Consider the following 27,923-nt stretch of genomic DNA (forward strand, 5'->3'; position numbering starts at 1 on the left):
ATTTTTTTAATTAATGAGTACTGTTAGAGCATGGAAGACACTAAAATGTGACAAGCAGAAAACTCATCTTAAAGGTTTAAAAATAGTTTTTAAAACTCTGTCAAAACTGTGGTTTGCAATATTGCCATGCAGTGGCTCTCGCTTCCCAATTTCCCCAAAAATTACCCCACCCAGAACAGGGGTGACATAGCAACTCTGGTTGCTTGGGGAAGTAACAAGTCTGTTCCATGTTTTTATTGCAACAGAGAGTTCTAAAAGTTACAAACCATTCCTTTAGAATATGAATGTTCTGTACATATTCAGTAACCTGCATATCACAGGCATGACTTATATTCAACAAGTAATGATTTGAAAATTATTATTATAATTCATTTATTCATTTTCAGTAAGTGCTTTATCCTGGTCAGGGTCGTGGTGGATCTGGACTCTATCCCGAGAACAATGGGAATGGGAAAGGAATACACCCTGGAGGAGACGCCAGTCCACCTCAAGGCACCATGCATACATACATTCACACTTTTACTCACATCTAGGGGAAAGTTCAAGTAGCCAATTCTGTCTGTATTCTGATTTAAACCTGAAGTGAGCATGGTCTTAACTTTTTTAAATTAAATATGAACATTACCGCGGGGGTTTCCTCCGGGTACTCCGGTTTCCTCCCCCAGTCCAAAGACATGCATGGTAGGCTGATTGTCGTGTCCAAAGTGTCCGTAGTGTATGACTGGGTGTGTGAGTGTGCCCTGCGATGGATTGGCACCCTGTCCAGGGTGTACCCCACCTTGTGCCTGATGCTCCCTGGGATTGGCTCCAGGTTCCTCCGCGACCCTGAAGAAGGAGTAAGCGGTAGAAGATGGACGGATGGATGGATATGAACATTACCACTATGCCCATGGTCACTGGAAAACATTGAGGTAAAAACCCAGATGTGGAAATGTCAACTTGGTGTGTGAATCCTCTGACAGTTCCTCAAACTCAGCTACATCATTCATCCATCCATCTTCTACCACTTACTCACGGGGAACCTGGAGCCTATCCCAGGGAGCATACACATTCACACACTACAGACACTTTAGACACACCAGTCAGCCTACCATGCATGTCTTTGGACTGGGGAGGAAACCCCCGCATCACAGGGAGAACTCCGCAGACACATGGCCCCGGCAGGACTCGAACGCCGGACCCTGGAGGTGTGAGGCGAACGTGCTAACCACTAAGCTACTGTGCACCCCAGCTACATCATTCCAGTCCATAATTGCTCGCAACTGCACAGAACTAGGTTTTTTTTTTTTGTGCTTGCACACTTATTATTTTTGTTTGTACATACCTGTGCACCAACAGACTTATTTGGTTCTATTTCCCACAATATAACAATTAGCCTGATTTAAACCTCTGAGACCCTGACCAGGCAGCTACTAAAGATGCTGTAAATGCATCATGCAATGCTTCACGTTCATGGTGGTCTTTCTTCATCCTGGATGAAAGTAAAAACCACTTATTGCAACAACAATGTGCAGCTCCTACTCATATCCTTTTAGAGCACTTTCCAAATCATCTGTATTTGAGTTCAGGATCAAGCCTGGAGTTGTGAGGAGGCAATGACAAACGAATGATCTGTAAGGCATTCGGTGAGAACCAGTGGCGTAGTGGTTCGCATGTTCGCCTCACACCTCCAGGGTCGGGGGTTCGATTCTTGCCGCTGCCCTGTGTCTGCAGAGTTTCCACGTTCTCCCTGTGCTGCGGGGGTTTCCTCCGGGTACTCCGGTTTCCTCCCCCAATCCAAAGACGTGGTAGGCTGATTGGCATGTCCAAAGTGTCCGTAGTGTATGAATGTGAGTGTGTATTGGATTGGACTGGCACCCTGTCCAGGGTGTACCCCACCTTGTGCCTGATGCTCCCTGTAGGATAAGTGGTACAGAAAATAGATGAATGTGAAATTAATTAGAGTTAATTAATTATAGTTAGCTATAATAATAATAATAATAATAATAATAATAAGTATGCTAGTCCATGTGTGTGTGTGTGCTTTTCCATTACAAATAGTCATTTATGCCACTAGAGGGAAGAAAATAATAAAAACAACAATGCCAGGCTGAAATGCTCGAGCTGTGCCAATGAACTGACGTTAGAAAACCAGTCACTCCCTAATCCTAATCCACACACTTTCTGTGCGTTATCCTGTGGTTCTCTGTTCACTTACTAAAACCTGAACGAGCAGTTGATGTACAGTTGATGGAGTCTCTGTCTCTCTCTTTCTACACGCCCCACCTCGCGTTTTCATAAAAGAAACGACAGCTTTACTCCACTTTCCAGCTGTTTTTTTGGCTGTTCCTCTCTGCCACAGCTCGGTCAGAGGAGCTGCGCGTTCAGGACGCCAGGTGCGGAAGATTTACGCAAAAAGGACCAAAATGGCAAAAACTCCGACATTCCTCGCGTCACATTTACGGATTTATTATCTCCTTTTATTCTATTTGATATCAAACCACGTGCTTGGTGAGTCCTACGAACTTTATCCCACACTGTGTTAATTGAGCATTTCCACTTTCACTTATTTTTTATTTCATTTGAATATTATCATTCATAAAGGTTTTTTAAACATACAGGACATTTGAATGACCAGAAAGGTGATTGGACAAGGTGTTCATCATCATCAACATTATGTCCATCATCTTTCCCTATACCCATGTCATTCAGATACATTCATGTATATTAAAAATTGATCCAAATTCACTGCATATGTATACTTGGAATGGAGTGGACTAAGTCAAGTATAAGTCAATTATGCCTATTGTTTACTCTAGAAATACTATTATACCAAAGAGAAGTAAACTAAGTGCGAAGTCAATTCTGTTTTCTAATGTTATATGTAATAGCAGTAATGAAGAACCTTCAAGGGTGCCATAAACTTTTTTAAAATGAATAAAGATTATATATATATATATATATATATATATATATATATATATATATATATATATATATATATATATATATATATATAAACTTTTTTTTTTTAATAAAAAATTGTAAATATTATTTGGACAAGAAATTTGGATGAGCTAATTAGTGAACTAATGATATCAATTTTTCAAATATCAAAACTATTTAATGCAAACTTCAGAATTCATCCAAAACTTTTGAAACCAGTCTACGAGCCCCCAAGTGGTGATCAGACCATGTTAGCTCATGTCGAAAGAATCGGTGTGTTGAATTGTGCTGTGATGCTATATGAGCAGCAGTGTAAAAAGATGCAGGGGCTTCATATGTCTCAGAGGAAGAATCCTCACACTCTCAGATTGGTAGATTTCACTTAAAGTGTAAAAGGTGTACACTCAATGCAGTCGTTAGAGAATTCATCAGCTTAATGTGCACTTTCGAGTTAAATCCAGTCTTACAGTCTCATACAATAACTTTTGAACCTGTAAGGCATCATCGGTTTGCCCCACCCTTCTTCGGGTGGCTCTATGTAGAACTCTACTGCAGTGTGTTTTCTTTTTAGAGATTGTTTAAAGTAGAATCATTTTATAAAACTAAAAAAAAACTACCCAAACAGCCTTTGAAGAACTCCTTTTGCTCCATATTGTAACTATGTACTAATAGCTTCAAAGTGTCCTCCAGAATAAATAAATAAAAATATATGAAATGATGAAAAACATGAAGTTCCTTTATTAATTCATGCTTCATTTTTGTCCCAATTAAGCCTGTAGCAAATATAATACATCAGTACATGGAAAATATAGTACATAGATAGTGTATCCTTTCAGTATGCTATCATAGGCTATTTAAGGAATAAAACACTCGGTCTCATACTGTTGTAGGAAAATAATCAACAGTGAGGTGGTATGATGCGTCCCAATACTAAGTGGAGTTACTGTTATAACCATGAAGTTGATTATTTTCCAATAACAGCACATCCCAAAGTGTTTTATTCCTCTTATACACCAGCAATGCTAATAATTTTTTTTTAAAGAGTTTATAATTATATTTAATGTTGTTTAACATCTGGGAGACATGTTACTGTCGTTCCTATCCTCACTTATGTTATAGCAGCTACAATGGGTCATTCCCTCACAAGCATGACTTTTTTTTTCTCTCTCTTTCTTGATGAAGGAAGTAACATGCAGATATTTATATTACTGAGAAACTTGAAAGTGGCAAGTCCTCTGCCTTAAAGTCTTTCCCTTGTTGGAAATCTTAAGTTACAGCTTTACTTCTGACTGTTACAAAGTGCTGACACTGGAGACTCCTTCCAAAAATGCTAAATAAACATCTCCTTACAGAAAACTTGAGCTCCTTATCAACAGTTACACACAATGTTTAATCTGGATACATTAGGGAATTCAAAACATGTCTCGGCATCGAGGCCATATAAGGTGAAGATATGCCTAGATGCTTTTGTTTGTGGCATTATGCCAACCTCAAGACACTGCAACAGAAAAGACGCATCAGTATTAAACCATTTACTTAGCCATTTATTTATTTAATTTTTGATGTATCTCAGATTTAATTTTACACCCCTCTTTTGTAGTTGGACATTTTGGGATACTGCCTTTTTCCATTCCAAGATGAAATAACCATCAGTGGGTTTAAAATGATATTCACCCTTGTGATAGTTTGGCACCATCACTATCATGAAATGAGGTTTTATAATCATCAGCCTCTGATAAGATAAATGCCATGAGAAATTGTACAAAATGTGTGCATGAAAATGAAATGCCATTTGTTTTTTCTTTCATCAAATTACTCATATGTCTGGAGAATGTCGTTTGCCTGTTCCTGGAATAGCTCACTCAAAAGTGGTTAAGCGTAGAGTATTTAGTAGATATAGTAGATTAAGGTATGCGTAGAACAAACAAACTGCACATGTTCTCTCGTCTGTTTCAGGCTCTAATATCTGCACGTCTCGGGGAGCTAGCACGTGTCAGCAGTGTTTGGCAGTGCACCATTCCTGTGCCTGGTGCTTCCAAGAGGTGTGGTTCATACTCACTGTGTTCAATCATAAGACTACATCTGACCCTGTGAACCTGGAGATAAAACATAAACGCCAAACAGCAAAAACTGATAGCACCATGTAGTGTTTACATTGGTCCTTATCTAGGGAAAAAAATGATTAAAGATTTAAAACACTAGCAGTTCCTTGTGTGCTTATGGTTCTGTGCTAGTATCAGGAAAGATTTGAAGAAGGGTTCTATAACCTTCTTTGCATAAAATTATATATATATATATATACACATACTGTACAATCAGTTACTGTACAGGAAGTTTGGTTGATGCCTGTCACTCATATTTACTTAAGGCTGTATTCAGAGTTTTGCTATGTTGACATCCCACTTTAAGGTAATTCTTAAATTTATTTATAATAAAATTCATCAAAGGCATTGTCTCTGAAAATAACGTCCCATTTTCTGGGATTTTAAAGGGATTATACTATTTAATAATTAATAAATAGTGTCATATTTATATCTTGAATATTGGCCTGAAGTAGCATTACGTACAGTGTGCTGCATCCCAATTTGCATACTTATACCATGCACTGAACGTATGTACTCTTTTTGTGAAGACAAACTACATACTTTTGAGTGTGTAGCAAAAGCATATGCTTAAGTACTGGACATACTAACACGTCATGTAACGAAAGAGAATGCTGTTGCCTGGTTACGCACACTGTCACCGTAAACAAACTCCTTGTTGCATTTCAGCTTTTCTTCAATCATTATTTCTTATATAATTTATACGATATCATGTAATTTACCATCGCCTTGATTTATTTTTCCACATTTCATTTACACCTCTATAAAATGCGTCAAACCGTCACAAAACTCCTCTCTCATGCAAGGAGTAGTGGGCAATATTAGCTGAAAAAGTGTCCACGGATCCATACGTTGAAAATCTCCCAGAAACTGTAGACCATGGGATACTCAATTCAACATAATACGATTTGTGGGACACTAATTCTAATTTCTGATACTATTTATTAGGATAGATAGAAGGCGAATTGGGATGCAGCAGTAGTTTTGAGGTGTATTTCCAGTGTGAAATATTGTGGTTACATCGAACTGTCAGACAGTGGTGCAGGACTAAATACTACTCCTTATTGAGCAGATATTGCACAAGACAAATGTCAGAATCACACATAACAGAAAAATGCCTCTGTTTTTTGGCACATTCCACCCTGCTTGCAAATCTGGTCTCACTTCATAAAAAAAAAAAAAAATTGTTACTTCTGAGGTCTGAATGCTGATGTACACAGTTTCTAAATTAAATCCTCACTGCACAATCCTAACTAAACATGAACAGCCCTTTGTGCTGGTTACATACATGTATTTACACTTTATAGTTTTATTTTATTATTATCTTACTAGGCCTATTTAATATAGATAGACTGGTGTTCCATCCAGAGTGTTTTTCTGTTATTTTGCCAATAAAACATCTGCTTAGAAGAAAATCTCCAGTATCTGTGACTCTTTAAATAGGGAAACCCTTTACACTAATGTGTACCACTAAAGTTCAAACAATTAGGACAAAGAGTCGTCTTTACTTTCCTGTCAATCATGCAGCTGATCATTTCAGAGAGCTGTGTTTCTTGTACTGGCATGCAGGTATTCTAGTCCCAGGCAGTATTCTTTTGTGGATGTGGCTCAAAATATGTGATAATAGGTTTTTTATGAAAGAAATGAATGGCTATAGAGCTCAGTCTCTGTGTTTGTATGACACATCAGGATTTTGGGTTAAATGGGCCAGGAGCATCACGCTGTGACTTAAAGGAAAACCTGATAGAAGCAGGATGCAATGGAGAAGAACTGGAGTATCCCATCAGCCAGGTGACTGTTACGGAGAACAAGCCTCTTAGCGACAAGGCCTCGGGGTCCACCACTGACGTCACGCAGATCCAACCACAGAAATTGCACATCAGTCTGAGACCTGGTGAGTCTTTAATGTTTTACAGTTACATCTTGGATGAGATCTGAACTCACAACCTTCTAATCAATACCATGAAACCTTAACGACTGAGCCACCATGGCCTAAGCTGGCCTCATCAGTCAAACACATTCATTAATGATGTCTGTGTAGAACTAGTTATTAATTAATCCAGAACTAGTGATAAAGCTTCTAAAAAACTTTACAACCATTATGGGCTACTCTGTATTTGAGTGCAAAGACACCTTTTAATGAATCAGATTCAGGAATCTTTTAAAATATAATTTTATAACCATTTTTGTAAAATGCAATATACTCCAAAAATGCCATCTTAGCAAGTGGAAATACCTTGAATATAGTCAACATTGGAGGAGTCTTTTGAAAACTTCTGTAGGTGGCACGTTCCCAAATTGAAGGAGAAGTCAGAGGTGTAGTGGGTGAACAAGAATGGAGACAGTACAGTTCCATGGGGTGCTCCAGTGTTGCTAGTCACCACATTTGACAATCAGCCTTTCAACCTGACATACTGCGGCCTGTCAGTGAGGTAGTCTGTAATCCAGGCCACAAGGTCCTGGTTCATTTGCATCACAGAAAGTTTATCAGCCAGCCAGAGTGGCAGAACCCTGTTAAAAGCACTAGAGAAATAAAAGAACATGAAATCAAAGAACAGTGCATTGTAGACTCTCCAGGTCTGTGTACGCTCTTTGAAGCAGGTAGATGATGGCATCCTCCACACCAATATCAGCCTGGTATGCAAACTGCAGCGGATCCAGGCAGTTATGTACCATGGGCCTGAGGTACTGCAGAACCAGGGTCTTCATTACATGTGCCGTTAAAACCACAGGCTGAAGTCGTTGAGAGCACTCGGATGTCCTTTCTTGGGTACAGGGACTATGCAGGATGTCTTCCAGATCTTAGGTACCTTCTTTAGCCTCAGGGAGAGGTTAAAAACATGCCGAAACACTCTTGCCAGCTGCTCTGCACACACTTTAAGCACCTTTGGGTTGATGTTGTCAGGTACTCTGGCTTTGTTAATCCAGGTCTTAGTGAGCTGTCTGTCGTCTCACCTGGCTGGTCGTGATCTTGATGACTTGGGTAGTTGGAGATATGGTGAGGGTGGGGATATGGGGAGGGGGTGATGGTAATGCTGTCTTCCTGGGTGTAGGATGTGTATTGATGTCATTTTCTGTCTTTGCATTGTCTGCTGGTGAGAAGAGGTAGGCTGTGGCTGTCATGCCCCAATCTTGTGGTGTAGCAGGAAAGCCTGTGAAGGAGGGGGCAGCCGAGGTGTGAAAGGGGACAGCCACCTTGGAGGTGTGAATGGGGACATTTGAGGAGGTGGAGGGATGTTCAGCCTGCATTGGTGAGTCAAACCTGTTGAAAAACTGGTTTAACTCGTTGGTGCAACCCTTTGTCCCCTCAATTGTTCCTTATTGTCAATTGTCCCCTCAATTGCTCCCCCCACACACACCTCTCTCGGATTGTTCTGTTGCAGCTTCCCCTCAATCATGTTCTTATATCAGTCTTTAGCCCGCCTCAGCTCCCTCCTCAGCTTCTTCTGTATTCCCTTCTTGGCCTCGTCAGTGTCCACTGCCATGAAGGCTCTCTTCTTTCTTTTCAGCGGGGCTTTGATGTCCCTGTTGATCCAAGGCTTGTTGTTGAGGAAGCAGCATACCTTCTTGGTGGGGACAAGAATTGTAACCTTATAATTGTAACCTTTTAATTAGAAATACTAGAAAAATTTATTATTCAAGATATTTTCACTGTCCACAAGGATTTTTTTCAGCGTATTGAAAGACCTTTTCATACTTTTGCATCTAACTGTATATATTTTTGTCATTACAACTCACAGTTAGCAGTCGACTACTTCTCACATTAGCGTCCTTCTTTCCATAGATGACTCGCGGACATTCACGCTGCAGGTGCGGCAGGTCGCAGACTACCCTGTGGATCTGTACTATCTGATGGACTTGTCCTACTCCATGAATGATGACCTAACACAGCTGAGAAAGCTGGGAAATGGACTGGCTGAGGAGATGAGCAAAACCACCAGTAACCTGCGTATGGGCTTCGGTGCTTTCGTGGACAAACCTGTATCACCGTATATGTACATCTCCCCACCAGAAGCTGTGAAGAACCCATGCTACTCGTGAGTGAATAACCAGACTGGGAGAACCTGGCATAACACATATAACAGCTGCTACATATAATGGCTGTCTTGTAAACCTTAATAAGATGACTGTGTGTGTGTTGACAATGTTTTGGCTTAACTTTTCTCTATATTTTCCATTTTGTGAGTGACCAGAAATACATCAAACGATGTGTGACACTACGTACCATACAAGTAACCGTTAAAAGTCTTACTTGAGCATGGTTATTTAAGGCACGCATGTCAGTCATGACTCAGCAGCTTCATTAAGGGTTCAGGGAATGACTTGCACTCTTGCCACAAGTTAGCTGATCTAAATATACTCCTCTGTGCTTTTTTTCCCCCTGGCAAAACTTGTGCTGACTGTGTCAGGATACACATTCAGAGGTGTTTAATTTGAAAAAAAACAGTCCACAGTCCAAATACAGGCAAAAAGATAATTAACGCTGGAAGATAAAAAGTGATAGGTCTGCAGAATAACATTGGAATGAATTTGCAAAGACAAACTTGTAACATTTTCTATGAAGCTCATATTCCTTATTCACTATAACTATGCTTATAATCTTTGTAAATTGGTAATGATTCATTGTTAGCATTTCTATTCACTCTAATAATGCCTCATGAAGCTCTAATAATGTACTATCAGTTAAGTTATGCAATAACATTAGTGTCACTATTAATTACAATGAGTTAACTCGGAAATTGGGAACTCAGAACGTAAGCTAGCCAGCTAACATTACTGATCATGAGTTGATGATGTTTTTATTGTTTTAAAACAGTGAACTGTATAGCCAGTTTTATAGATTTAACCACCCAATGTGTCTACAGTATGTTGATTGATCTAAAGGAAATAAGTAGTGAAGTGATAATTTATTTACCACTGACATTTTGAGCCACCATGTTGACATGTCATCATATGCTGAACTCGTGGTTGAGTTGACCTTCCGGACTTTCCAATAATTATAAAGCCAACTGTATAATAATATCAGTATTAAAATTTTCTCTCATAATATTGATGGTTCCAGACTTACATTCCATACTGGTAACAACATACCTTTCCTATTAATTTGACTGTAGTTACCAAATAATTCATAGTTTTATATGTTTTAAAGGTAAATAACTGAATAATGACCCAGGGGATTAAGTGGTTAAGTGGTCCATCACCCTGTCAAGAACATTGAACATTGGGCTTAGTGGTCAGCATGTTTGCCTCACACCTCTGGGGTTAGGCGCTCGATTCCCACCTCCACCCTCTGTGCACAGAGCTTGCATGTTCTCCCCATGCTTTGGGATTTTCCTCTGGGTACTCCGGTTTCCTCCTCCAGTCCAAAGACATTTGTTGCAGCATCTCTAAATTGTCCATAGTGTGTGAATGGGTGTGTGAGTATGTGTACGATTGTGTCCTGCAATGGGTTGATGCCCCGTCCAGGGTGTCCCTCACCTTGTGCCCCGAGTCCTCTTGGATAGGCTTCAGGCTTAATGGATGGTATACAGTACTTTTAGTACACGGTTTTAAACATGGCTTGGGATGTGATAGCCAAACCGGTCCAAAACCGCAAGCTATTTTACAATTAGTAATGTCTGAAAGCATAGTGGAGAATATCCTGTAGATAGAATCCAAACAATAAAGCTTAGGGGATGCATGACAGATAAAGTGCACTTTGTAGGGAATAGGGAATAGGCGTGGTGTCAGATCCTAAATCAAACGTAAAACTAAATCTCAGCTATTTCTCCTCTAATGGTGACAGGATACCATACAAATGCCAGCCGCAGTTTGGCTACAGACATGTTCTGTCTCTGACGGATGAAGTGAGCCGCTTCACAGAGGAAGTAAAGAAGCAGAAGGTATCTCGGAACAGAGATGCCCCTGAAGGAGGCTTTGATGCCATCATCCAGGCAGCCGTATGCAACGTAGGTTAACTCAAAAGCTCCAAAATACATGATGCAACTGGAAAAAAAAAAAGCTGCTATTTATATTTTCACTGCTTTTCTTTTGCATCTCTTGTCAGGAGAAGATCGGTTGGCGTCCGGGTGCTTCTCACTTGCTGGTGTTTACCACAGATGCCAAGACTCATGTAGCACTGGATGGACGCTTGGCTGGCATTGTGCAGCCTAACGACGGCCAGTGTCACATGGGTCCGGATAACGTATACAGCATGTCCACTACAATGGTACTACCTTATAACACTTTGATTCTACATGACAGCGTTTACATTGATGTTAATGTAGAAACTTTGTCATTTTAATATTTGTATATTATCCCACAGGACTACCCATCTCTGGCACTGATCACAGAGAAGATGTCAGAGAATAATATAAATCTCATATTTGCTGTGACCAGGCCTGTACTGTCACTTTACAAGGTAGAATTTAAGACTACTAATGTTTTGTGTCAACACAAAATGTGTTTTAGTGTTCGATATCGAAACTAAATATTTACCAAATGAGTTTTGGTGTCTAGAACAGTCCTGTTTATTAATGAATTATTTTTTTCAAAGGTTTGGACAAGCAACTAGCATGACTGGAGAGCAACCACAGTTACTTTTTATTTTTAACCATTAAATGATTCATTCATGGCTATAAATAAGACAATTTGAAGTTGTTTCACAATACCACTTTTGACTAATGCCACAGACTCTGAACAGATGAGACACCTGTTTTTAATTTGATGTGGTGAGAATAAAAGCATACGTCCCTGTCCATTTGATGTTTTTTTTAAACATCAAAAACGTTAAACATAAAAATGTTTAAAAAAAACTCTATTAGATTCTTTTCAATCTAATACCAGGTAATACCAAGACTAATATTCTGATACTGATACTGTACAATTCTTCTTGTATGCATAAAAAGGAGAAATTTGCAATTTCAACTGTGAATATTTGCATAAGGTGAATATCATGAAAATGAACAATAATTATTTAATTATTGTATAGTTTTAAATTTTCAAAGGTACAAATGTACTCAATCCAACCAGACTGACTGACTCTTCAAAGCCAACATGACTCTTTAAATGATTAAATGGTTGTATGTGATATAAAAACCTGAGCAAAAAAAACATAGTAAAATTGGATCTGTCCAGATCTGGCCATTTGCTGACAAGATAACATGCATAAAACAAGGGTTAATGAGCTTATAACTTCTGTTAATTACATAACGTGCTAAATTAGCCACATCCAATAGCACAAATGGTTGCTGAAACAGCTTCATTTAGCACTTCTTTTTGCACTAGTTGCTTATAGTGGGATTGGTTTATATTTTGTATACAGGTCTACAAGAAATTGGTGTTCTTATTATACTCTTCATTATGCTTTCTCTCTCTCTCTCTCTCTCTCTCTCTCTCTCTCTCTCTCTCTGCTGTTTTTCTATTCTCTTCACAGAATTACAGTGATCTGATACCCGGTACTGTGGTGGGGACTCTGTCTCAGGACTCACGCAATGTGATCCAGCTGATCCAAGACGCCTACACTGTAAGTGCATTACAGTGGTTGCTTAAAGTAGTTTCTGTGTTATCGTACCAATTTGTTTTCCATTTTGAGTCTAGGTTGTTGCTCCAATTGACTCTACATGCTTGATTTTTATGCAAGCGCTAAGAAACACATTGGATTAACACCGACATATTAGCTAGTTTGATGGGTGGAATCTGTTGTCACTTATTTTCTACTCTTTGAGACAGAAATGAACACAGCTACACTGACGTTGGTGCAATAGCGCAACAGGAAATACCAACACGGTGATACTTCCGAACTCAATTTTGGTCCAAACTTGGCAAAACACTATTTATCTGACTTCCTGCCCCAGTTTTAAGGATGTACACTTTTATTTGCCACCCCATTTCAACATAAATAAGCTACTTCACCCACATATTAATGGAATACAACTGGATTGTAAAATTTATCTGTAAACATAAGAAGAAATAACTCAGTTCTGGCCACTAGATCCAAATAAGATGGTTCACATGTCTCTGTATAACTAGTACAACAATATAATGTTTAGCAAAACTAATTAATTACCGGACTCACCAAATTTATTGCTCTTCTTAAAGAAAAAAGAGGAATTAGCCGATATAAGCACTGTCATACAAGAACACATAAACACACTGATAAGCTCTACTGATCCTCTACTAACATATTAATGGAAAATCTATAAAGGAAATCTTATAATTTGTCGTTACGAAAATATCACTGTGCTGATCCATCAGTTTTTTAAAAAAAAATCACAAGTTGCGGTTCAGGTTTCCGTAGTTTAGAATCTGCCATGTGCAAATATTCACAAGATTGTCTTATTTGCATTTTGAGTTCTGCATGTTTGTATTTTGATTTCTGATCACTGTCCACACCCACTCTCATTAACTCTGTGATTTCACTCCGTATTTTTGCATTTAATGATATTCATGAAATGAATGCGCGTTTGTAAATAAAATCTAATTGTCTTTCACGGTCAGAAACTTCGATCTAAGGTTGAGCTCGAGCTCCTGAACGTGCCTGAAGAATTGAGCTTGTCCTTCAATGCCACATGTTTAAACAACGAGTTTATCCCTGGACTCAGGTCTTGCTCTGGGCTCAAGAGAGGAGACCAGGTTAGTTTCTTATTCTCTATGCTCACATAAACTCTCTCTCTCTCTCTCTCTCCCTCTCTCTCTCTCTCTCTCTCTCTCTAACCCCTCTGTATCGCTGGTCAAATTTCTTTTTAACAGCTCATTTCAGAAGTAGTTTACTACATTCCTATTTCCCATAAAAAGTTTACTCCTCCTTATTCACTCATTCCACATTGCAGAATTTGTTCTCACATATCCCAAATAAGGAAGAACCAAAAAGAACAGGAAAAGGCCTTTCTGATGTATGCTCACCATGATAAATGACTTGTGTTAAGCTATGTGGTTCACAGCTTGTTATTTCAGTCAGTGATTAAACACCCATTTGCACGTATGTTTCACACAGGAAGGGTGGGAAGAAGTTGTTACTCATTTTGCTGAGTATGTCTGGCAATCAGAAGTGTCTGTTTCCTTCAGTTTATCCTGTTCTCTTCATGTGAATCATTTTGTCCAGCATGATAACTCAGCCTGTCTGTCAGAACGTCCCATCATGCCGTTCCCCGCTCACTCATGTTTGTAAACTGGGAAATAAAAATGAGTCACTGTCTGCATGCACCTGGATGCATGGTTAATATTTAATCCAATTAAATTTTAACAATAGGCATTATCATGAAGCAGCTTTACAGCTGTAGGTTTAGATCCCTAATGAACAAGATGTGCCAGACGTGACAACACTGAGGAAAAATTCCCTGAGACGACATGAGGGAGAAACACTGAGAGGAACAAGAATCAAAAGGAATTCCCATCTTCTTCTCCCTGACACTGGATAGTGAGATTTTAAGTCATTACATTGCAGTGGATATAAAAAGTCTACACACCCCTGTTAAAATGGCAGGTTTAGGAAAAAAAACAAAAAAAAACTTACAATAATCTGGTTGAAGAAGTATGCACACCCCTAAAGTAATACTTTGTTGAAGCAGCTTTTGATTTTATTACACCACTCAGTCTTTTTGGATAAGAGTTTTGACATGGCAATATATTTCCCCTCTTTCTTAGAAAAACATTCTAGATCTATCAAATTGTAAGGGCATCTCCTGTGCACAGCCACATCAGGTGACCCCACAGATTTTTTTTTGTTGGATTCATTGATCGTCTTTTGGTTAAGCGGTTCCTTTGTTGATTTGGATGTGCTTTGGGTCATTCTCATGCCAGAAGGTGAAATTCCTTTTCATCTTACTAGCAGACACCTGAAGGTTTTGTACTAAAATCGACTGATATTTGTAGCTATTCATGATTCCTTCCAAATTGATAAAAACCCCAGTTCTGGCTGAAGAAAAGCAGGCCTAAAGCACGATGCCGCCACCACCATGCTTCACCATGGGTATGGTGTTCTCTTGGTGATGTGCTTTTATTTTTGCACCAAACAAACTGTGATAAACTTTAACGATGGGCAAAGAACCTGGACTGCCTTGATGAGCAACGCAGGGCGGTGGCACTGGACCTACTCTGTTGTCCCTTCCAGGACAAACTGCTACAGCACCACAAGGTCTATCACAGCCTCTGTGCCGTGTCCCTCGGCCAGCAACCACTTCCAGCAGGTGTACCTGAGCTTCTGGGCGAAGGGAAACGGGCGGCTGAGCTCGCTCGCTGAAGGTCAGCGACTCAAAGTGCTGATGGTGTTGTTCTTGGGTTCGGCCGAGCCACTGCAAAATCAGCTGTTTCAGGTCTGGATACTCCTGCATGTTGGCGACCGATAACTGTTGGGCCGCGAGTTGGACTTCGCCGGACAGACGCGGCAACAGGCAGCTCCACACCACTGCCAAGAAGGTCATACTGGGGTCCCATCTTGGTGAGGGTGATGTGGGGTGTGACCACGGTGGCCGCTGGGGCCGCGGCTGGAATACCGGCCTGCTGTATCAGACCCTGGAGTACCCGCTGGTCCTCTGCCTGGGGGTCGAGCAAGTCTTTAATCCGCTGCTCTTGATCACGAAGCAGATGTAGGGAGGCCTGATGTTGGGTCTGGTGGAGGTTGGCAAGGGAGGTCCACCAGCGGTGAGGCCTCCCTGACGGCGACTTCCTTTTCTCCCGGGTTTTGGCACCAGTGCGATAAACTTTAACGAGAAGCAAGGCGGAGGCAGACTTGCAACAACTTAGCTCTCTTTATTTTGCTCCTTTTTTCCTCTTTTTTCCCCACTTTTCAGCATTCACTTTCATGCACACACATACACACACTTGCGCCGTGCTTGTGGCTCTCTCTCTCGAAGCGCATGTCTCTCTCCATCTTATACTTGTCTCGTCTCACTGCAACAGAGAACCATCATTAAGACAATTCCCCGCAGGTGTGCATTCCTTACTACTCGCCTTCTCTGGCTCCGCCCTCCATTCACAAACCGGCGCTCGTACACGCCCCTGCCTCCACACAAACTTTTTGGAATTATGGAATTGTTATACCTTTTGGAATTGGTCTCATGAGACCATAACACATTTTGCCACATGGTTTGGGGTGATTTAGTTGAGCATGGACATTTTTTGTAAGACAGAGATTTTAAGTACAAATCTACATTATCCAGGTGAGATTATTCACACACACACACACACGCAGTTTATGTATGTAACAATACATCACATTATTATTGTGTATTTGCTGTTATTATAGGTATCTTTCAGTGTTGAGGTACGTGCCAGGGGCTGCCCAAAGGAGAGGACCAAAACTTTCACTATCAAACCTGTGGGCTTCAAAGACACACTCCAGATCACCGTTGACTTCGAGTGTGAGTGTAAGTGCCAGGCTCAGGGGCAGCCCGACAGCCCTAAGTGTCACCAAGGCAATGGCACCTACGAGTGTGGCATCTGCCAGTGCCATCCAGGACGACTGGGTCCGAGGTGTGAGTGCGCCGAGGGTGATTACAGCCTACATGAGCAGGATACATGCACTGGCCCTAACAAAGTGATCTGCAGCGGGCGCGGGGACTGTGTGTGCGGTCAGTGTGTGTGTCACAACAACGACTTTGGAAAGGTCTGGGGGAAGCGGTGCGACTGTGATGACTTCAGCTGCCTGCGTTATAAAGGAGAGCTGTGCTCAGGTAAGAGACTTTCATATTCATTTCTTACTACTACAACAAGATGGCTGCCTGTTCACACTATGACAAACTGTATGTAAACTGGGATTGGGTTTATAGTCACAGTTTGGCCATTTTTTCGTTATTGTAAGAACAATTTTTTTAAGAAGCTGGGAAAAAAAACGTATGTACACCGATCATAACCTCACTAATGTCCAGTAAGCTACACAAACATGAGTGGCTTGCTCTTCCACGTAAACAGGACGGCAAAGATGATTTAAAAAAAATTATTGTTCCTTTATTTTTTCTGACTTAGAAGAGAGAATTTTGCGCGTTGTGGTTTCTTTGTGGTAACATGACAAGCTGCATAATTTTTGTCTTATTAACTTCAAGATGAGAATAAAAGAAACACTGGTGAAAGAATAACTGTTTATAGCTGCTATAATGTAAGCGATAACAGGAACTATTTTGTCTTTCGGTCCACAACATTAATGGTAACTATAAATGGATAAAAAGCATGACGTGCTTCTTATTAATTAACCCAAAAATATCATTGTTGGCAAATTACTGAGAAATAAGAGAAATAAAACACTTAAGAATGTGCTGTTATTGGAAAATAATCAACTTCAGGATGGTAATATAATCTGTTGTTTATCCTTTTCCTATCAGAGCATGCCTTCATGTGTTTTATTCCTTATTCATTGACCTGCCAGTAGTGGGAAAACCTTTAAAAAAACAAAAACGACCATGTACTCAAAAACCTTTAACTCTCAGGTTCATTTGAAGTATTTATTTGAAGTATTTCAGTATGGATGAAATTGTCAGTGTTCTCCTGTGTTTCATGAAGACCTCATTGGAGAGGAGTTACGTGGAATAACACAATGAGTGTCTCTTTATGTAGCAAACATTGGAAATAAACATACCATGTAGAAGGGTGTAGACCCGGCAGTGTGAGTGTGCCGAGTGTGTTTGTGTTATTGGAGCCGGTCAGCAGTTCATGTAACGTAGTGGAATGTCTCAGCAGAGACGACTCCTTCAGCTGCGGGGTAGAAATATAACTGCGTCTCATTCTACTACCCTTAACGTCAGCTTTAAATACCATCTGTCTTTTTGTTTTGTCTATCTGGCTTTAACACTGAATAGTATTTTATTATGTTTTCATTCTAAACAGGCTTGCTTGCTTGGACGCATTGCTTTACTCAGTAATCACAGCCATATTTACCTTATTCCCTAAACATTCAGTGATTATAGTGAACATGCCTTTCTGCATTACTACACGCCGATGATGTCATAGCACTAAAATAGCTGGACGCTTTGAGGGAGGTGAGTGGGTTTCAGACTTATTGAGCTGGAATGGGATTGAGGTCTTTATGTGGGATGCATGATTATAGGGCGTGTGGTGTTTCTCATGTGGTATGGACTATTTGTTTTTTTCGTGTCTAAGTTATTTTCCTCAGGTTGATCTGAGTGTGTTATGTGATTGTCTTGAACATGAACTGGAAAAAAACAGTGCAAAAGTTTGATTCCCCTAAGGTTTTGTTTTTTTTTAATGTGGCATGTGTGTGCACCAAATCCAAATAATAATAATTTAAAAAACTGCCATGACTCTCTCACTGTCCAGACCTGATCGGGAAAAGGCTGTGTTTTAACACATGGAGGTTTTTTTGGGAAATAAAATAAGGAATAAATAATTTTCAGTTGCTTTTGTTTGATTTGTTCATCACAAACAGCTGAAAGTCTGTAAATTTTGACAATAAAGCTGATTTGCACTGGGGGTTGAATAATTTTGATTACAACTGTATAAGATTTTAGAATGATCCAGATCCAGAGTACCAATTACATCTTTTTTTTTCTTTAAAATAGAATGACAAGATGTTAGAAAATATTTACATCACATATTATATATATATATATATATATATATAAATAAATTTTAAAGCAATACTTTGAACTGGTATAATTTTGTGATTTTTTTTTCACCATTTGTATCTTAACATACACTGATAAGTTTTTTGTTAATTGTGATAATGTGAAAATTTCTGTCTTATTCAGGTTGATTTAAGGGTGTACAAACTTTTGAACTCAACTCTTGGACATGGACCAATGTGCTTTCATTTGCAACACTGGCATCGTTCAAAAACAGGGTTGTTACTATGCTTTATGTGAAATTCCAGAGATTCCATAACATTTCCATTTTTAGTAAACCATGCCATGTACAATAAGGTTAAAGCATTTTGGCATTTGGACAGCAGTGTTGTTCTTCTGGGATTTCATTCTCTAAACCGTATCCAGCCTAAAAGGACAGCTCGGCCGTGAGCTTTGTTTCTGTGCATGTGTGGAATGTGCAGCTCGTCTACATGGTGTATTTTTACAGGCAAACTATTAACTAAACAGGCTGAAACATTGCGTGCTTTCACAGAAAACATTACAAGACTGATGTTCTTCACGTGTGCCGTTGAGTATCGGTAAATCTTTAGCAGCTTTATACCGTTCACCTCAGGCAGCAAACACTCTTTCTTTCATTTACTGAAAAGCATATCTACTGTATGATCTCAACTGTTCACAATCTGGTGATCTAATTCCTGCCTAGCATGGTCATATTGATGTTACGGATTTGCCTTTACAGGTCATGGCACATGCTTCTGTGGTTTCTGCCAGTGTTACCCAGACTGGTCAGGGGAAAACTGTAACTGCTCCACCCGCACAGATACCTGCATGTCCAGCCTGGGATTGCTGTGTAGTGGCCGTGGTCAGTGTGTGTGTGGAAGCTGTGAGTGTACTCAACCCGGGGCTTATGGCTCAACCTGTGACAAGTGTCCCACCTGCCCTGATGCCTGCACTATGAAAAAGTGAGTTACCTTGACCTGGTTTAGAAAGCTGAGACAAAAATTTTGACTTTTAGACACTGAAATGCTAAGCACAAACTTCGGCCTCTGTATCTGGCTGGTCTGTATACAGCCTGAAATAATTATGGCTTCACTCCTCACTGGGACTAAATAAATAAAAAGAGTTTGTTAACTTTTTAACAGCCTCTTATTGCAAATGTTTAATATGAAGCCAACTTCACTGTGGTGAAATGTACCCATAATTTTGAAAACCACTCTCATTATGCTGATATACAGAGACATAATTTGGAGACTCTTTAATAAATTTAATTTTGTTACATGGTGAAAACAAGCTTTCACAAATTTACTACATGCCCGTCGGTTGTATTATTTGCCACATACAATCTCTGTCCCTTTCAGCTAAAGGGCGCTGAATTCATCTTTTTGCCTAAACACGGCCATATTTCATGCGATACAGGGTCTCAACATACAGAAATCAAGATTTCACATATAGGAAGCAGAAAAAGAATTAACCTGTCACTGCAAACGATTCATAAATTTGACCACGGAGCTTCATCTCGTCAACATTCACATCATTTTCCATCTTGTAAAACTTATAATAAAGACACACTGTTTGGTGGAGTTCGTTTGCTAAATTAAATATTCAGAGCCGGAGTAAAGTGTCTTGCATAAGTATTCACCCCCCTTGAACTTCTCCAACGTTTGTGGTGTTTCAACCTGAAACTGAAGTGGATTTAACTGGGATTATACGTCATGAATCTACACAAAATAACCCGTAATATTGAAATGGTGGGGAAATGAATATAGTTTGCGGAATTATTTACAAAGAAAAAAAAAATGTAAAAGTTAAATATTTATGGAATTCACCCCTTCATTCACTTCTGTTCCTGCCAGTTGCTTTCAGAAGTGACATAATTAGATGAATGGGGGTCAGCGGTGTGCAAGTAAAGTGTCATTTGATCTCAGTATAAATACACCTGTTCCTAGAAGAACCCAGAGTTTGTGACATGAAAACCAAGGAGCTATCAAAAAAAGTCCAAATCAAAGTTCTGGAAAAGTATCCATCAGGGTTTAGTTTTTTGAATATTTAAATCTATGGTAACACTTAACAATAACAGTACATGAATAATCATGCATTAAAACCTGAATCAATACTTACTTAAATATGAACTAATGATGAGTTAAGGCATGTACTAATCACCAACTAATGAAGAGCGAACCTTAACTACAACTTACTGAGTCTTATGAATTTATATGTGAATAACGACCACCTTAAATACATGTTAGTACATGTTTATATTGATAAGAAAGAATATGAATTTAACCTGCATAATTTCAAATTGTTTATATAATTAACCATATGCAGCTGCGTACACAAACGTCATGAGATGGTGCTGGATTAGGTTCATAATTTACACTGATCCAACTTATTATTAGTGCGTCTTTCTATGTTCGATAAGGAGGATCAGTGTAAATTATGTTTAATTTAAGTAATTCAGAACGTTCATGATTAGTACATGTCTTGACTCATCATTAGTTCATAGTTAAGTAAGTATTAATTCAGGTATTAGCGCATGATTATTCATGGACTGTTATTTTAAAGTGTTAGCAACTCAGTTATTAAAAAATTGAAAGAAGAATCATGACTTTGCCTAGAGGAGACCATCCACCAGAAGTCAGTAAATGGTGAAAGAAGGGATTAGTCCGAGAATCAAACGATACCAATGGTAAATTTGAAGAAGATGGAGTGAATCATCCTGGATATTCCGGTCAACGGGGTGAATATTCATGCAAGGCACTGTAAAGAAGCAAATGTTGGTGGCCAGGTTGACTCATTTTGTTTGGTTCAAGTGGAGCGAAACTGTGTGAATTTGATCTTTTTTTGCCTGTTCCTGTGCAGTAGTGACTTACGATGTGTTTTTTGTGTGTTGTGTGACTTGCTGTGTGATGTCTACAGGGATTGTGTGGAGTGTAAGCATTTTCAGAGAGGCAGGCTCCTCGAGGATGAGAGCTGTGCCCGAATTTGCAGAGACGAGATTAGGCTGGTTGATGATCTGGGTAAGAGACAAAACGCTAGTCTGTATGTAACATAAGGCTGATGATAAATGTCTTTCAAATGGCAGTTCATATGGCAATAGGGGCGGCTGTGGTTCAGGTGGTAGAGCGGGTTGTCCACTAATCGTAGGGTTGGCGGTTCGATTCCCGGCCCACGTGACTCAACATGCCGAAGTGTCCTTGGGCAAGACACTGAACCCCAAGTTGCTCCCAATGGCAAGTTAGCGCCTTGCATGGCAGCTCTGCTACCATTGGTGTGTGAGTGTGTGTGTGAATGGGTGAATGAGATACAGTGTAAAGCGCTTTGGATAAAAGCGCTATATAAGTGCGCCATTTACAAAATGACTTCCTGAGTTTTCTGGTGTTTTCCTGCTCCACAGTTTTGCATGATAAGAATGCCGTGAACTGCACATACAAGGACGAGAACGATTGTGTCCAGAGGTTCCAGTACTATGAGGACAACAGCGGGAAGTCCATTTTATCTGTGGTAAAAGAGCCAGGTAACAATCCCAGCACTTTCAGGCTGCATTTTTACAGGTTTGCATGTGACTTACAAAAAAAGAAATGTGCACATGATGTTCGAGAATAAATTCAAGTAGAAAATAATATTTAAAGACAACCTGAAATCAAAATCTACTATTTGTTTTACATGGTTAGCTCATGACCATGATTAGATTTAACTATGTTTCGTGTGTACGATTCACTTCAAAAGACAAAATTCTTCTTTGTATATAATTGCAGCAACTTCAGACTTTTGAACATTTCACTGTAGAGTAGCGATGTGTCGTTCACAAATGGGGCGGCTCTTCGAAGATAGCATCCAGATGTGGGCCACTTCAGGCAGTGATATGTCACTTTTGGCTTTCTTTCGACCCGGACAAAATGCATACGAGCCTGAAGTGGCCCACATGTAAAATAGCAAATATGGCCCAAATATCCCAAATCACAAGTGGGCCTTTTTAGGCAAAGATGCGGTGCTCACGATATGTGCAATGTGTAATATGGATGTGACCCTAAAGTGGCCAATGTGGTAAATAGTAAATATGGCCCAAATATCAGAAAACAAATGAGTGCCACCTTTGGCAGAAATGTGGCACATTGCTATGGCTTGCTTGTGGCCCAAATCTGGGAAACAGGACCGGCCCACCCAGGTGCCATCATTCCACTTGGTATGTGGGCCGGATGTGAGGGCCAGAAGTGTCAGGTGTGGGCCAGATCTGGGCCACAGCAATTTTGCTACCTGGGTTTGAACCGACTCTTTTAGTTGAACCCTGAAAACTACTCACATACAGTATCTCATGAAAGTGAGTACACCCCTCACATTTTTGTAAATATTTGATTATATCTTTTCATGTGACAACACTGAAGAAATGACACTTTGCTACAATGTAAAGTAGTGAGTGTACAGCTTGTGTAACAGTGTAAATTTGCCGTTCCCTCAAAATAACTCAACACACAGCCGTTAATGTCTAAACCGCTGCCAACAAAAGTGAGTACACCCCTAAGTGAAAATGTCCAATGTGTATTAGAAGTTATATATCCTTTTTTTGTTGTTGTTGTTCATGTAGGCAATACAATTACTCTTACAGTTTAATTTAATAAAAATAACTAAACAGAAATGTCACATTTCAATGAAATTTCCGGCCTAGTCAGGCAAAGAAGAACAATAACATTGTCCAGATTAGAAAAAAAAAAAAAAAAGTTGATTCTTGCTGGTGAGCTGAGCCAAGTAATCTGACTAACTGAAAACAGTTGGAATTTCCATCATTGCAACAGTCAAAGCTGGGACAAACATTATTAACCAAAAGACACGTCAAGATGCTAAGCACAAACTTTGGCCTCAGCTTTTGACTCACTACCTCCATTCCCATACTGAGATACAGTATACATGGCCTCATCTGCCATCCTAAACATTCAACAGCCTTTTTTAATGTTGTGCTGTAAATATCTAACACTATCTAACAATATCCAACTCTACCGTAGTAAAATTAAGTCATACATTTAAAAGCATTCTCATTATCATGATATACTGAGACGTGATATTGAGAACCTTTAATAAATTCATTGTGTTGTTTTTGTCGAATGGTGAAAAATAACTTCTACAAATTGACTACCTGCCCTTCGGTTGGACTAATTTGCACACAAATCTCTGTTCCTTTCAGCTATATCATACTTGTGAGTGCTAAATGAATCTATTTGCATAAACACGGCCCTGAGTTTTGCACTTTTGGGTAGAAACGCACCAAAACAGACATGCACATTTTTGAAGACCAAATCCTCCATAGACCCTGTTTGGGAAATTAGCTCAGACGTTTGGTAGGTGTTTATGATTACACACGTTTTAAGCAAATAAATGATGAAATCACTGCCTCAGACAGACACTTAGACCAACAAGCGTATGTGGCAGTGGGTGCTGTGGTTAAACCTAACGAATGAAGAATGCGTAACAGTGTGCTGTGTGATATTTAAGCTCGGGTTGACTATCAGACTGCGGTTTACTTCCCGGGGTTCCAGGTACACGGTGGTGGGTGGATGAGTGCGTGTGTGTCTGAGCCTATGCGCATTTCTGCTTCTGAAGCGGCAGTGGTGAGGGTGTGGGTCGTTAAAACGGCAAATGGCTGGAGCCTGCAGTGAGAGCTGAGCCCCTTTACTTTAACAAACCCACATGTGAAACATGGGCTCCATTAAACACTCAAACACACAGGCCAGGAACACAGAAAGGAGACCGGTCTAGTAAAGCAAGGCAATAAACAGCATCCGAGCTACTGAGGAACACGCTGACATTGCACAATGTGCATGTGTAATCACACAGGAAGAGGCGACACACATCTACACACACATCTGATATAAGTATGACACTGCAAGGAAGTTCATTCAGTGGGTCAGTCGACTTGGTTTTTGCTTTCAAACCTTTTGACCCCATACAATGTATAAAAAAGAAGTGAAAAAAATGCAATACATCTGAAAATAATCGTATAATCTGTACTTTTTTTCTTGCTGTTGAAAATTTGTTTGAAACTTTTTACATATGGGGTTTCATACTCAGAGCAACAGTGTCATTTTGACTTCATCCCCTCATCCTTATGGTCTTTCCTGACCTCTGCCCCACTTCCTGCTGTGTCCTAGACTGCCCTAAAGGGCCTGACATCCTGGTCGTTCTCCTCTTCGTTGCCGGAGCTATACTAATCCTGGGTCTCGTCGCTTTGCTCATCTGGAAGCTGCTGGTGACGATTCACGACCGCCGTGAGTTTGCCAAGTTCGAGGAGGAACGAGCACAAGCCAAGTGGGAAACGGTGAGTCTGGGACATTATACACAAAGCAAATTAACACTCATATTTATAACAGGGTTGCATTTATACATGTGGTATATGTGATCCATGCACACGTTATCCTACACATCCTGCCTAGTTTACGTTAATGTGAAAATGAGCATTAGTCTTGTTTAAAAGTCATCTGGTAAATCATAGAAGAGGGCGGGATGATTTTATTGTCCCTGTGGCATGCTGTTTTCCCCACAGAACAAAGCAACGCCTCCATTCCCTAAGGCACATTTGGCTTTAAATTATGCCTTGCTAATTAGGCTTTCCTGGTGAGGTCTGTAGGCTTGCACTCACACAACGTTATTCCAACCACATGTGGGACTGCGTGTGCGTAAAAACTCTTCCTCAGCCCTCTTTACAGCCCTCTCCCACTTCCATTACTGCTCAAAGGTAGAGATGAACAACTACGTTTTCTTTCATATTTATTTATGCATTTCTTACAAGTGACGTAGAATAGAGTGCTAGCATTGCGCAGCAATCACAAACCAGACATACACTCTTAAAATAAAGGTTCTTCTATGGTTCTTTACAGCACCATAGGTTCTGGAAAGACCCTTCTTCTTGCCAAGAACCATTTTTCAATGTATAGCGTTCTTTGGAGATTAAAGAAGTTCTTTATGTTTCATTATAGGTTCGTCAGAGCAGTGTATTATATACCTTAATAGGTTGACGTGAATCTTAAAAGGTTAATGTTCGTTGTGGGACTGGCAAAGGTTCTCCTGGCATCACGCTACAGAACCTTACTTTGTTTTTTTTAAAGCACTAACTAAGTTTTTTTTTTTTTTAGAGAACTTATGATTACATGGTTCCTTGTGGGTCTCCTATGAAGCACCAGTAAATAGATGGTTCTCTTTGGAACTTGAGAGTAAAAGGTTCTTTGTGCAACTTTAAAGGGTTCTCCTATGGCATCAGACTGAAGAAAAAAAAAAACCCTTTTTTGGTTCAAAACAGAACCTTTATTTTAAGAGTGTAATTGTGAGGCACTTGTTAGGTATTTCAACACTGCATTCAATCTTGAGAGCGAAATCCGTTTATAAAAGTGCAGTAACTCAGTCATTTGTACGATTTGAAGCCGATCAATCGAAACACATATATGTCTTTATACATCAATTTGCACAGACTCAGTAGTTCAAGTTGGATAGGAAAGTTTTTCCTGATTTTTACATATTTTTCATATCCACATTTCTTAACAAAATGTTCCTGCAAACGAATTATGAATAAATGTATCTGTATCCAGCTTGATAAATTATCTGTGTCCAAAATATTGTCTTATTCCCAAATAAGGCACCACACACTCAGTTGCCACTTTATTAGGCTGTACTTACATCGTATCTACAGACATTTTATTAGGTAGTAAATCAACCACACCGGTCATTCTGTACGCATAAAATCGCTGACTGTAGTCCATCTATTTCTATACACAATGTATCAGCTCTCCTTTATGTCATCAAGGGATAAAAAAAAAAAATGACCGCCATTGAGATGATACTGAGGATTCAACTCCTCGTGGTGATGAATTATGGAAGGATTTTACATGTGTCTGAATTCACATTTGGTCAACACAAACTGTAGTTTCTGGAAATGTAGAGAAATTCACTTTCAATTCAATTTGGTTCTTTTAAGACAATTTGTCCAACACTTTTGTAACTGTCTAATACTGACAATGCGTTTGCATGTGGTAATTTCAGTATCATTTAGTCAATCCACATATATACCACTTAAAATCCTTGAAGATGGCTTTGGACTGCAATTGATACGCACAGTTTTTTGCACTCAAGTTTCCATCAGTGAACAGTTGATAACTTCAACAAAACAGACTTCATGTGAAAGCTATAATGAAGTTCCTGCTTACACAACTGCACTTTTTGACCATGTAGTGCACAGTTATAGAAGGGATTTATTTATATTCACACTATCCGGTGTTACTCAGATGAGGACCGGTTCCCTTTTGAGTCTGGTTCCTCTCAAGGTTTATTCTTCATACCATCTCAGGGAGGTTTTCCTCACCACCGTCGCCTCTGGATGGCTCGTTAGGGATAAATGTATACATTTCAAATGTATTTCCTGAATTTATATATTTCTGTAAAGCTGCTTTGTGACAATATTTAACCACTGTGAAAAACTATATACAAATAAAATGGAACTGAATTGAGTTGCGTATATTTTGTATAAGTGTTTTCTCACATATTTTGCAAAGTGTGGAAAATCTGAATTATCGTTTGTAATTTCTACTTTAAGCAACCAAATTTGCTCGCTACCTTAACGAGTTCCAATAATTCTAAGGCTTCAATTGGAAATGTTATTCTAACTCGATGCTCTCTTCATTTCAGGGCCACAATCCTCTCTACAAAGGTGCTACTTCTACTTTCATGAACATTACCTATCGAGGAAAGGAGTGATCATCACTGGAGCTACCTGAGATCATCTTTTTTTTTTGTTTGTTTCCTTTATGTTATTTTCTTCCAGTTGTAGCTCTGTTGTTGTCATTTCTGATGTGCAGGATGTACATTTTCTTGTGTGTAAATATGACAGTTGTGTGTAGAGACAGATAAACATCTTGACCTATGCCGAACCGCCTCCTTATTTCGCTTCCTGACGAGGGGAACATAATTGTGATGAAATTCTGTGCTGTGTTTTGAAGTTGTTTCTGTCAGAGGTTACATGTGGTAACATTGACCTGGTAAAATGTGGTGTCACCCATGTAGAAAGAGCTTTTTATGTTGTTCAATGTTCTGTAAATACAAATGCATATGTTAAGTATGGAATAGAACACTTAAATAGGAAAATAACTGATGATGGGTTGGTGTGAAGTGTGATTATTTTCCAGAAACAGTCCATCTGGAAGTGTGTTATTCCTCTTATACCACAGCAATTTTTTTTTTTTTAATGTACTAAAGATCTTCCAGAAAAACTTTACCTCTGCCTGTTACAAAAGCACTGACACTGGAGACTCCTTCCACAAATAAACATCTCCTTGCCTTTGTTCTTCTTTGTTAAATAACATCATGTTGTTTTAAATCCATTTATTATTATGTTTAGATTATGTGG

General features: G+C 39.5%; 1 protein-coding gene across 1 annotated transcript; it reads left to right on the forward strand.

The window, feature by feature from the left end:
• Nucleotides 1–2,162: 2,162 nt before the first annotated feature.
• Nucleotides 2,163–27,860, forward strand: itgb3b (integrin beta 3b). The gene is made up of 15 exons (XM_053639757.1): nucleotides 2,163–2,490; nucleotides 4,882–4,967; nucleotides 6,717–6,921; nucleotides 8,812–9,064; nucleotides 10,813–10,975; nucleotides 11,074–11,235; nucleotides 11,332–11,427; nucleotides 12,442–12,531; nucleotides 13,506–13,640; nucleotides 16,252–16,678; nucleotides 19,281–19,503; nucleotides 21,458–21,558; nucleotides 21,936–22,055; nucleotides 24,682–24,848; nucleotides 27,206–27,860. The coding sequence occupies exons 1-15, from the start codon at nucleotides 2,406–2,408 to the stop codon at nucleotides 27,272–27,274; spliced, it is 2,382 nt and encodes a 793-aa protein (XP_053495732.1). The 5' UTR covers nucleotides 2,163–2,405; the 3' UTR covers nucleotides 27,275–27,860.
• The last annotated feature ends 63 nt before the right edge of the window (nucleotides 27,861–27,923 follow it).

The sequence above is a fragment of the Ictalurus furcatus genome, chromosome 13 (assembly GCF_023375685.1).
Source record: "Ictalurus furcatus strain D&B chromosome 13, Billie_1.0, whole genome shotgun sequence".
In the NCBI taxonomy this organism is placed as follows: Eukaryota; Metazoa; Chordata; class Actinopteri; order Siluriformes; family Ictaluridae; genus Ictalurus; species Ictalurus furcatus.

What these genes read in the sequence shown, in the direction of transcription:
- itgb3b (XM_053639757.1), top strand. Translation starts at nt 2,406, where the DNA reads ATGGCAAAAACTCCGACATTCCTCGCGTCACATTTACGGATTTATTAT. An exon ending in TAGGCTGGTTGATGATCTGG is followed by an intron (nt 21,559 to 21,935) that starts GTAAGAGACAAA and finishes CCTGCTCCACAG; the next exon opens with TTTTGCATGATAAGAATGCC. An exon ending in CACAAGCCAAGTGGGAAACG is followed by an intron (nt 24,849 to 27,205) that starts GTGAGTCTGGGA and finishes TCTTCATTTCAG; the next exon opens with GGCCACAATCCTCTCTACAA.